Source organism: Vanacampus margaritifer, chromosome 16 (genome assembly GCF_051991255.1).
Source record: "Vanacampus margaritifer isolate UIUO_Vmar chromosome 16, RoL_Vmar_1.0, whole genome shotgun sequence".
NCBI classification, from domain to species: Eukaryota; Metazoa; Chordata; class Actinopteri; order Syngnathiformes; family Syngnathidae; genus Vanacampus; species Vanacampus margaritifer.
In genome coordinates, this window is record NC_135447.1 from 8,692,443 (window position 1) to 8,705,256 (window position 12,814).

At 38.7% G+C, this 12,814-nt stretch overlaps 1 protein-coding gene across 1 annotated transcript; it reads right to left on the reverse strand.

The window, feature by feature from the left end:
- Positions 1-410: 410 nt before the first annotated feature.
- Positions 411-11,624, reverse strand: gnb2 (guanine nucleotide binding protein (G protein), beta polypeptide 2). The gene is made up of 10 exons (XM_077546353.1): positions 11,160-11,624; positions 8,055-8,135; positions 7,927-7,965; positions 7,678-7,784; positions 6,115-6,178; positions 5,813-5,975; positions 4,354-4,420; positions 4,078-4,279; positions 2,724-2,940; positions 411-1,384 (listed from the first exon to the last, which is right to left on the reverse strand). Exons 2-10 carry the CDS (start codon positions 8,109-8,111, stop codon positions 1,278-1,280), a joined length of 1,023 nt encoding a protein of 340 aa, XP_077402479.1. The 5' UTR covers positions 8,112-8,135; positions 11,160-11,624; the 3' UTR covers positions 411-1,277.
- Between the last annotated feature and the right edge of the window lie 1,190 nt (positions 11,625-12,814).

Below are 12,814 nucleotides of genomic sequence, written 5' to 3' on the forward strand. Positions count from 1 at the left end.
AGCTTAAAACAACTGTATACTGGTTGATCATGCAGATTGCATTTTGATGTTTTGCCGCAAGATGGCGCCACAAGCCACCTTGATGCGTCAGAGGGTTACAATTTGCACGCGTTTAAAATACTTGAGTGGAAAAAGTGTGGTGAAATGTAAAATACTGTACTTAATGATCATTTTTGATCCACTTCACATTTATTTGGTACTGTAGTGAATTGTGTCTTCCATAACTAATCATTTTGCCTATAAAAACCTGACTGCCAAAATCAACACCAATCAAGTTAGGTTTCACCCACATTCACATCCAATGACCTTTCAGACTTCAAACGATTGGGCAAGTTACCTGCTCCATTTAAATGTGACACAAATATTCACATCAACAGTGCTTAAAGGGGGGAAAAAAGACTCCATTCAACTGGCAGGAGAGACTTATTTATTAATATTATGTACAATTTTACCATCATGATATTCAGATTGAAGTTTGAATACTGGCTCCTGCTCCATTCAGACTCATCTTAATGTTTTTACTTTGTAGCCACTTACTCAGGTTACTTAGCCCCTTATCAATATTCTCTAGTAATAATCCTTAAGTGTATCTGAGGCACAAGGGGAAAACATGAAGAAATTAAGTGTTGAAAAAAAAAACTAAACGATGCACTGAGTATGGGGCATATAGCTATAAAAAACCTTCTAAAACATGGTTTAATTTGAAGATTTTTTTCTTCCTTTTTTTTAATATACCGCTTTTAACTTTTTCTTTTTTTTTTCTCTCTCTCTTGTATCAACGGACCCTTATGATTCTCTTCCACGTTCTCCCCAAAAAGCATCACTTGCAACACAGGTGGCACTGAGACAGAAAGTACATAGTACAGTAGTATTTGTCTTTAAGTGCATTATGGACTTCATTGTAAACGAAGACAGAATTGTCCAATGACGTCTTCTGCGCTATGTCTCTCGGGGCGGGGAGAAGTGTGTGCGTGTGTGTGTTGTAACATCTTAAAAGGCTTCAGGTCATAGTTGGTTTTAATACAAGATAGAGATTTAACTGTATTTGGTCACGTTGTGGTTTTTTTTTTGGTTTTTTTACATCGTGTGTGCGTGTGTGGGTGTAACTTTGCAGCTGCAGTTTTGCACTTTAGTCAGCTGACGGTAGCACGTGTGATTGGTGTAACTAAGTCTTCATACTATGTCTTATGTACAATTGTTGCACTTTGTTGGACCTTACATACAGTGCAAACACATGTGTTCTATGAAGTGTGTGCGTGTGTATGCGTGTCTTTCTTTTAGTTCCAGATCTTGAGGAAGCTGTCCCAGGACCCGGTAGACACAGCCATGCCATCATCAGTCACCCCAAGACAGCTCACACGATTGTCATGGCCGGCCAAGACTCCTGGAGGAGGGCCGGCATGGACAAAAGAAGACTTGTTAACGTTGAAAATGTTTTGCTCTCCAGACTCGAGCTGAGACGTCTTAAGCCTACACAGAACACAAGCGGGCCTTGTGTCTCACGGCGCTTCATAATCTTGCACCAAAATAACGCTGTGAATGTGTAAATATGAAAGACTTTACTGTTTGAAGTCAAATTATGAATTCCCATTTTGGCCTAAATTATTTACTTAGTAATACAAATTAAAATGCCTTCAGTTCAAATAAAATTTTTCATTTAGTTTTAATCTATCACATCAATCATAATTCCTTCAATTTTACGCTCTACTGTACTACTAAACCTTCAGTTTTTACTGGAATGTGATAAATTGTTTTCTTATACGAGTTGAAGTGGTTTGGGCAGTCAGGATGCACTTATCGTATCCTTGTTTTCCATATGATTGTTTTATATTTATGGCCTGTAAGTGTTTTTCATCCAAATATTTAGTACAAGACATTTCAAGGTTGAGAACCGCACAATGAGCTAGCTAGCTAGCTAGCTAGCTTACTTGCACAGTGAGGTAAGAATTAAGTTTTCACATAACACACACTCAGTTACAACTATTACTATTTTTCATTCTGTTATTGTATGATTATGGCTTGGAAGTGTTTTCATACAAATATTTACTGTATAATGTCATTTTTCTGTTACAAACTGCTCGCTAGTAGCCCACGTTGCGCAGTGACATATGTTAACACAAGAAGACACGCTGAGTTACTGCTTTAATTACTTGTTTTTATGTGATTGTTTTATATTTATAGCTTAGTAGTGTTTTTCATTCAAATATTTTAATATTATGAAAATTGAAGGTTAGCGAACTGTGTGCTTTGAGCTAGCTAGCTAGCTAGCGCAGTGGCGTAAGAATGCACTGTCCCGAAGCGCAAGAAAGGCATGTTGTGTTGCAGCTGTAGGCCTACGTACTGTTTTCACTTGACTATTATTTATTTTACTAGAAACATTTACTTTCACCATTTTTGAGGTTACAAATAGCATGCAAGGAACTACTTTTCCCAGCGGAGGAAGAATACATTATCCTGTGGGACATGACATACTAAGTTACCGCCAAATTTATTATTTCAAATTTAGGACCTAGAAGTGTTTTTTCATACAAATAATTTCCGTAATTATGCATTTCAAATGTGTTAGCCTTGGTTAGCTTACAATGTAAAAAATTATGGTTACATTGCCACGTCATGAACGCCTGGTACTGTCATCCAATAAAACCTTATTCTAATAGTTAAATGGAAACACAACACACCACAGTTGACTTGTGCGGGATCTCCAAAATGTCTTTTGCACCCACCTGCTCTGTCTCCCTTCATAGCGTCCCAGATGTTGCAGTTAAAGTCGTCGTAGCCTGCCAGCAGCAGGCGGCCCGAGCGGGAGAAAGCCACCGAGGTGATGCCGCAGATGATGTTGTCATGGCAATAGAGGCTGAGTTCCTGGTCGGCGCGCAGGTCAAACAGCCTGCAGGTGGCGTCGTCGGAGCCCGTGGCAAAGGCGCTGCCATTGGGGAAGAACTAAGGGAGACAATGGCTGACGTGAGCACGTAAGCAGATGAATTTGAAGGAAATATCACAACTCATAGTGGTCAGGGCGGCATTATGTATGGAGGATCAAAATTAAAAATGAATACATGACTAAATAAATGTCTAAAAGTGAGAATAAAAACATATATAAAAAATATATATAATTCGAAAATGTAATCCCCAAAAATCAATATAAATGGAAATATTTTAAAATGTGTATATATATATATATATATATATATATATATACAGAAATAAATACATTTGTATTTAATTTTTGAATTATATTTTAAACTTTTTAGCTTTTAAAAATGGAGTGTCAAAATTGTAGTTATGTTAGCCCTCAGACTGAATTTGACTGAATTTTGTGCATTTTCCTACTTTTACTTACCATTTATTTATTTGTTTGTTTGTTTGTTTTTAACTCATTCACTGCCATTGACGGCTATAGACGTCAAAAATACATTTTAACTATTTCTATTTCTAAAAAAATTCCCCACTTTTGTTAACAAGAGTATGAAAACCTAGATTTTTTTCATTGTACATTTAGAACAGATACAAAATTTGTGATTAATCGTGCGTTAACTAGTGAAGTCATGCGATTAATTGCAATTAAAACTTTTAATTGACTGACGCCCCTAATTTTCAATAATTCTTTTTTTTTTTTTTTAAATGAAGGACTACAGAAATCCATCACAGTTGATATGCTGAAATCAGAGTATTTGGACAGTTTTACATTAAAAAATGGCTCCAAATGATTACTTGATTATTATATATATATATATATATATATATATATATATATATATATATATATATATATGTATATATATATATATATATATATACATATATACATATATATATATATATATATACACATATTTAAAAAAATATATTATTAAAAAATTAGGGGTGTCAGGCCATTAAAATGACTTCACTCAGTAACTCACAGTTAATCGCAAATTTTATATCTGTTCTAAATGTATAATAAACATTTTTTTCTAGGTTTTTGTACTCTTGTTAAAAGTGGGAAAAAATGTTAAACTAATAGAAATAGTTCAAATGGATTTTTGACGTCAATGGCAGTGAATGAGTTAATAACCTCTCTGTCGTTAAGACACTCACACAGATGGCGTTGATGTCCGACTCGTGCCCCGTGAAGGTCTGCCGACACATGCTGTCTCTGATGTCCCACAGTTTGACCGAGGCGTCGCACGCTCCCGACACAAAGGTGCGCAGGTCGGGCGCCAGGGACAGACTCATGACGTCGCCCGTGTGGCCCGAGAACACCGTGGTCTGCTGGCTCGTCTCGATGTCCCACAACGCGCTTGGGGCAAAGAGCGTGTGAATTAGACGACGATAATTTTGGGGAAAGCGATTCGTCTTTGTGTTGGGACTCACCAGGTGGTGTCTCCTGAACTCGTGATGATTTGATTGTCGTCGATGAAACGGCAACATGACAGGTAACCTGAGACAACACATGCAGAAAATACACGAGTTGCCATATAGGCCAAATATAAATAAAAATGATGCACCAAAAAAATGAGTTAAAAACAGCTGTCAGATCTAACGCAACAAAAATTTGACAATAATTTGTTCTATGCAGCCCCACTAGTCTAAATTCGGTATTCTGATTAATATTGCGTAAGCAGCAAAATTCAGCCATTTTTATCAATATCAGAAGGCGGCCATTTTGTCACTTGTTGTCGAGTGAAAATGACATCACAGTTGCTCAGGTCTTGGGTAACAACCAATCACAGCTCAGCTTCAGAAAAGAGGTGAGCTGTGATTGGTCGTTGCCTGTCGACAACAAGTGGCAAAATGGCCGCCCCCTGAGATGGATAAAAACGGCTGGATTTTGCTGCATAACTCATATTGCACAAATGTAATATTAATCAGAATGTCATGTTTAGACTAGAGAGTTCACATATAACATATAATGGTCAAGAAATGTTGGCTCGCTCTTTAAACACCCTTTAAAGTGAATTTAGGGATTTCTTTCTAAATACATTATACATCATGCAAACATGTTCAAAGATTGAGAAATATTTACTCAATTGTGGGGAATCCAACTTCAAACTGTTTTTCACCATTTCAGTTGATCTGATTTTTTTTTTGAGAGAGGGGGTGGGGGGAGCTAAATGACTCATAAATTGCCCCTCCCCCACTACATAAGAACTTGAGCACATCAACGGTGATCCGGAACAATTGTGACATGCATTTAGCTAGCTAGCTAAGCCTACACCCCAAAAATACATCTTCACTCCAGATAGTCCCCAGGCCTGTCTGCTTTAATCCCTTTTCACACTGCACTCAGTGTGAAAGAATCGTGCACTAAAGCGAAATAATCGGTTGCCAGTGTGCTCCATTCCGTGGTCCCTGCCCTTCACCACATACACAATGAATGGGATCAACAACGGTGCACTGTGTCCTGCTAAACGCAGTGTGAAAAGGGCCTTAAGAGTGCCTTGTTGTTGGCCGTGATTTGCGCACGCCACATAGCGATAAAAAGAGAGAAAAAAAGAGCGAGTAGGAAAGCTATTTGATTTACAGGCTTCAGTAATGGGCGAATAAAATGGGGGCATTTATTGAAGGTGTGACGTTTATTTATGCTAGTACATGACCCAGCAATTATTTGGGGCACATCATTTATTAAAGGACTCTATTTAAAGAAATATGGTATTCCTGCCAAAGAACACACACACATTGACTTCAATTACTCGCGTCTAGATGACATGAGGTAACATCTCACCTCATTACCAGCCAGTAATTAATTAAGCACGTTCATCAAATCTCCTTCCCCATGAGGCCGCCAATCAAGGTACACTTGTGTCATCAGTTTGATAGAAAATTCCCTCACCTGTATGGCCAGGTAGTTCCCGGCTGATCCTGACGTTCCCCTCGCGTGTTTTCAGGCAGTAGATGGAGCAGATGTTATCAAGGCCTCCGCACGCCACGTAGTTCCCAGACGGGGCGTACGCACAGGTCATCACCCAGGAGGAGCGCAGGGGGATGGCGTGGATCTAAAACAAAACGGGATCAGGTGACAAATAACGCAACATTTGGAGTAGCGAAAGCGAGAACGTAGACTGTTACTAATGTAGCGAATTCACAGAAGATGTCAGGATAAGTGTTACGAGTGTGTGAGTGTGCTGAGTGTACCTTGTTAGTGGTGTAGCTGTCCCACACGATCAGTTTGCCATCTTGAGAGGCGCTAACAAGAAGCCTGCGGACACACACATTACATCATGTGATCAGCGCTCACTTGGGCTTCCGCGGGCTTCTCAGAAAGCACAATGATGTGATTACTGCAAATGCATTTTGAACTTTCAGAAACGCGTCTTAGCGGAATTCATTCGTTCTTTTTCTCTGTATTGAACATACTCGGTTAATCTGATAGCTCATCAAAAATGCATCTAGCTCACGCTTGTAAACAACAATCATAACGAGAATTGCTTTGTAGACCGCAGACGTTAACCAAGGGTCCAATCAAACGACTCATTTTGTGGAACTAGCAGGACTTGACGGGTGATGTTGTTCCACTCCAGCCCTGTAGGAGGCAATAGTGTGAATTACATAGTGGGTGCCAACACTGCGCCAATGGGAAGAAACCACTGATCTGTGTATAGTACGGGAGAGCTGATAGGCCAAGACTTTTGAAGCCACAAGGCCGACATATTGCTCCTCCCAAGAAATGTTTCTCGGCATACGATCCTATACATTTACAGTATCGAAATTGGAGAACATTTTGGGACAGTAATTAGTAGAAACAACATGATTTATGATGTTTTAAATTTGGGAAACCTAAACAAGAGGACTTCAGACATTTTACATAAATAAATATATAGGAGGAAACTTGTATATATATTTTTTATTAGTAAAGAATTATAACTGTAATTCCACTAGAAATGCCTCTGCCAAATCTAATATTGGGGTGTGATGAACAGAGCGATAAAAGAAAAAAGGGAGTGTTCAAAGCAGCACATACCATCCACTTGTTAAAAACCAACCACCCCCCCAACCGCCGGCCCTATACTAAGAGCCTACGAGCTGTATATGTCGAATCTATACATATACGTACAGTTTGTACAGTAGTCTGCTCGCGAGATGGGAGGAGTAAGATGGCCGCCCTGTGGCTTCAACGGCTTGTACTGGCGTGTATGGGCTATCGGCTATCCAGTGATATATACAGATCAGTGGAAGAAACGTAACCACACGGCGGCCATCTTGGAGTCAGAGCTGTTTTAGATATGACACAAACTATGCTACGTTTTCCCCCCAAAAATCTGCAATTTAAAAATTCAGCCTAAATCATAGCCAAGTTATAAATCAATCCGTTTAGAATTCAGCGACTTATGAGTACAGACTATACAGCAGGGCGACCCAGAGGTGTCCTCTGTCCTAAGATGGCCGTCCAGCGGTTATGTTACCGACTACGCCATGAGACATCCAAAATCCTTGATCATCTGGATCCTCACTAAAATTCTTAACAAGCAAAACAATTTGTCCCAAGAAATGTGTTTTTAATTAACAATGAATTATACATTTCATTAAATCGTTTTAAGCTTAGATTTTTAATTTTGACAATTAAAAAAATATTGCGACTCTTTGGTATAGTTGAGTTGAATAACTCCCTTAAGTATGTAAATAAGAAAGTGTGTGGCCTCCACCTGACCCTGAGGAATGCCATCACATGCTACAAAAAGAATAGCACTACAGACTCACCTTGAGTCTGTCCCCCAATGCATGGCATAGATCTTCGCCAGGTGGCCACGAAGAGTGCGTCTTGTTCGCATCTGTATCCGCCCCACTGGATCCAGGCCAGCGGTTATCTGGGTAGTGCATGAGGAACAGGTAGATTTTAGAAACAGGACAACTGGATCTTCTTCTTTTTTTTTACCTTTATTGATAAAACTGTGCACTGATAAGCTCTAAATTCCATATTCTCGTCATCAGCCATTCTGTGACGCTCACCTGTGTCAAGGTCGAATCCCCACATGCTTTCCTGGCATCCTGCAAAACAACAACAACAGGAGGTTGAAGGAAAAATAGACATACAGTAAAAAGAAACGATTTGTGATCCCGAGAGATACTCAACATACTCGTATTTGGTTCCTCAGCTGCTCGGCCTCCTGGCGAAGCTGCTCCAGCTCACTCATTTTGGAATTTGTTGTAGATGCCGCCTGTTAGTTGGAGAAGAGACGTCATTGGATACAATATGAGGTACACCTGCACAAGCTAACGATATACAGTGCTTTGTATGAGGTAATAGTCACTGAAGTCACTGCCTAGGTATAGTTCAGATGTATTTTAATTGAATCATTCAAGAGCTGTTTGTTTCTGCCTTTATTTAAATGCATTGTAACTAATATAATATCATTTTTAGTGGCTATACTTTTTAGGCATGAAATCTCTTTTTTGTTTATGAACAACTAACTAGCCCTCTCTGTAATTTCATGTTAGTCACGATGCAGGTACTTTCAGACCCACATTTATTTTTAGGTAGTACTTGGCGAAAAATACTTGAGAACCGTTGATCTACAGTGGAGTAGTGCAGAGCAAACTTTGTAGAATAACTCATGTTTTGTGCCTAAAACGCAGGTGTCAAACTCGAGGCCTGGGGGCCAGATCTGGCCCGCTACGTCATTCTCTGTGGCCCACGAAAGCAAAGTATGTGCATTGATTTCATGTATAAAACACCAAAATTGCAAATTGTCTTCCCCTTTTAAAATAAATGTAATATTTGAACATATATGTAAGATGAGGAGATCATCATTTATTTGGGTTCACAGTCATAACTTTGAAGGAAACCCCTGGCCTAAAATGTTATTTACTTAAAGGGGAAGTCAACCAAAAAAATGATCATTCTTGACAATAATATGTTCTATGCAGCCCCACTAGTCTAAATTGGGTATTCTGGTTAATATTGCGTGAGTGGAGTATGAGTTAACTCATTCACTGCCATTGACGGCTATAGACGTGAAAAATTAATTTGAACTATTTCTGTTGGTTTCACATTTTTTTGAGTGTGACAACCTAGAATTTTTTTATTGTACATTTAGAACGGATATAAAATTTGTGATTAATCATGAGGTAACTATTGAAGTCATGCGATTAATTGCAATTAAAAAAATGTAATCGTCTGACGCTGCTAATTTTTAATAATCTTTCCTTTTCCTTTTTTTCATTAGGGGCATCAGGTGATTATTTTTTTTAATTGTAATTAGTCACATGACTTCACTAGTTAACTCAAGATTAATCACAAATTTTATATCTGTTCTAAATGTACTATAATTTTTTTCTAGGTTTTTATACTCTTGTTAACAAAAGTGGGAAAAAAATGTAGAAATAGTTCAAATGAATTTTTGACGTCTATAGCCGTCAATGGCAGTGAATGAGTTAAGCAGCAAAATACTGCAGTTTTTAATAATATCAGAAGGCGGCCATTTTGCCACTTGCTGATGATGATATCACAGTTGCTCAGGTCTCAGGTAACAACCAATCACAGCTCAGCTTCAGAAAACAGGTGAGCTGTGATTGGTCGTTGCCTGAGCCTTGAGCAACTGTGATGTCATCTTCAGTCGACAGCAAGTGGCAAAATGGCCGCCCCCTGAGATGGATAAAAATGGCTGGATTTTGCTGCATAACTCATTTTCCACAAATGTAATATTAATCAGAATGTCATGTTTAGACTAGTGAGCTCACATATAACATATTATTGTCAGGAAATGTTTAAGGTTGACTTGGCCTTTAAAAACGTTATTATGCTAGCCAGACACGTCATGTAGGTACACCTGTAGTAAAGCTGTATCCAAGCTAGTCTAATATAATGACAACAGGAAATAATGTTTTTAATATAGCGGTGTAGAACTGCACTAGATCCTACGATACTGGTATCAACTGCCCTCTTGTGGCCGTTTTATAATCAGGAACTAGAAATGAGCAGAATAGAAAATTGACATTTAATTACCTGCAATTTTAAAGAAAAATGCTATCGGTCTTTCTTCAAAATTATTTGTCAAGTACTAGTGGTATGATGGTATCGAACATCGCTAACATTATAATAACACAACACACGCCATAATTAGATTAAAACCTCTATGATAGTTGCTTTCAAATTTGTGTTATTTTTATAAAGGCAGAATTTGTTTCGTAAATCTTATATTGGATCTCATTATGTGTAACTCATGTCTGGTGAGTAGTTCATCTAATGATTAACTTTCTTCACCGCTGATCTGGACATGAGATTAAAAATGAAATAAAACCATGTTTTTTTTTAATCTCTAACTAGTGAGGATAAACCCCGTAATCTGTTTACAATGGTGCCACCGTGTCCGGTTGAACTACGGAGTAATAATCTGCACAGACTAAGCTGCCACAGAGTCGGCGTGCATCACTAGCAGGCAGAAGATGCTGAGGGACCACTCCCAGGAAAGCCGAGGGGACCTGTTACATTTGTGTAACAAGCTGGGACGCACTATTTTTACCTAAGAAGGTTAATATATATCGGAGTGGAAGTGGACCAACGTCTTAATTTTGCTTGAGGCCATCTGGGGTCACAGCAATACACTAAGAAGTGAATCAATGAAGGGGTTTAGCAATTGGAAGCATGGTACCAATAATAGAAGCTTAAAAAAAAAGGGTGTCACCACCTGACACCTCTGCTTGTATAACCAATGAGGAGATATGAAACATCCAATGGAGGACAAAATGACATGTTTTTAACAAATCTGTTTCATGTTGTTTTTTGTTTTTACTCTTGACATCCCTCTTTATGGGAAGCATGATCACTTCATTATTTTATTTTTTTTAAAACTCTTTAGCTAAAGAGCAGAGTGCCCCACCCCTTTGACTTGCACACCATGGTTACATCTGCAGCTGGAGGTGAGCCCACAGCTAACATGAAGAGTGTAATGTCAGGGATACTGAGGCCCAGCTCACTGCCACAGTCGAACACGCAGGCCTCAACTCAACCAAATGTGACTACATACACCACAGCACGGAAGAGGGAGAATTTTGCTCCACACTTCATTCAAAATGGACAACGAGCCCACGGAGGCAGTCATAGCAACAAGATGTTTTTCAATGCAGATGGATAGAGCACCATCATCATCATCATCATCGTCGTCATCATCATCATCATCATCATCACCCAGCCATTTTACACATTGAAAACTGGCCTATTCACTTTAATGATGGGTGGCTACCTGTTAATTCCACCGATGCTCCTCTTTGATTGTCGTAGGGAGGGGGGGTGGGGGGTGGGGGAAGCCAACTCCCTCAAATAAATAAATAAATAATCCCGTGGGTTTTACAATAAGTATTTTCTCTCATGCGATGTAAAATATTGATCTAAAAAAAAAAGGAAATATGCAGAAAAGATGCGCACGAAGAGGCGTCAGTGGGCAGGCATACGGAGGAGGAAGAGGAGGAGGTCTTCACACATTTCCACACAAGAAAAAAAAAAGAGCTAAAAAAAAAAATCCACAGCTGCTGCGTAGCGGCTTTTCCCCTTTTTTCACGTCGAACAAGTCCACGACAGCATGTTGGTTAAAGATACAGCTGCGGTTCAGTCCACGCTCGCGTCAAGCCAAGGAGCGTCAAATAGCAGTCGCTCCGTTTTTTTTTTTACTCCGATTTTGCTCTCGTGACGTGATCTTCATTTCCTTCCTCTCTCAGTGGTTTCCTCCTCCTCGCCCTCCTCCTCCTGCTCCCCTCCCCCTCTTCATCACTCGCCTAAAGTACAATAGAAAGGCAAACCTGCGAAAAAGCGTCTCATAATGAAATAACAAAAACGTATTTTAGTCCCTACGTGGGAATAATCAGCCAATATGTCGTGCTTGTGTTTTTTTTTCTCATGAGGAAGTAAAGTAGGCAAACATCACGAGGCCAAGCCTTTGTACAGCAAAGGGATCTGCACATATTCAACCAACAACTGCACGAGTTGACACACCCTTTCAATGTTATATTCCCCATTGCAATTCTGTGTGATAAGTCTGATGACGTGATAGAACTGTAGGCTACATACGGCTTGCCTTCCAGTGAGACTTCAATTTGTGGTCACATCAGATGACAGGGCTGTAACTTTAACTCTTCTAGTTCTTATTCCAGCACAAGCATAACAGTTTTCTAAGTGAAAGGAAAAGGTCAACCCTCTCACAAAGTTTTGTATCTCATTTGAATTACTATAATATTATTATCATACAAAATACTGTTGAAAAAGTGAATTTCTGCACAATTCGACAGTCCACAATAACTTTTTCTGCAGCTAATCTTTGTGGCTGACAATGGCTGCAGTATAAACTAACTGACCACAACCTTCAGTACACATGGGTTGTATTGGGAACATCTTTACTACAAAAATAATAATGCTTGTGTAGATAATGTCTGAGATGTATTCTGTAGTTAACATATTGTACAATTGTTGTGTTGAATTTCCACTCGAGGAATTATAATCAGTATAATACATTAAATAAAACCAGAGATAGAAAGATTAGATAGGTTGTGTGTGCTTTTTAATAGATTTTTTTTTTGGGGGGGGGGGGGGGTCATTAGAACAGGGATGGGCAAATTTATGGATGATAATTAATTTACCAACTATTTAATAAAAAATCAATTAAAAAAGTGTTTGATTGAAATTAGTAAATAAATGAAGTTGAGAATTAACCAATTATTCAATGAGGAAAAAACATCACAAAAGAAATGTATAATATATATATATTTTTTAATTATTTATTAACCCCTTAAGACCCATAGATGGACCCAGTGGACATGACATATTTGCATGTTTAAAACAATAAAACGCATAATTTGGATGATGCCAGCACCTCTAGTTTATGATTGGATCATACATAACCAATTA

Bases quoted from the DNA above. Each gene is read 5' to 3' on its own strand.
- gnb2 (XM_077546353.1), bottom strand. From the start codon at position 8,111: ATGAGTGAGCTGGAGCAGCTTCGCCAGGAGGCCGAGCAGCTGAGGAAC. The intron at 5,976-6,114 runs GTACACTCAGCA...GTTTTGTTTTAG, and splicing joins ACAGCTACACCACTAACAAG to ATCCACGCCATCCCCCTGCG. The intron at 4,280-4,353 runs GTGAGTCCCAAC...CTTTGCCCCAAG, and splicing joins AGTTCAGGAGACACCACCTG to CGCGTTGTGGGACATCGAGA.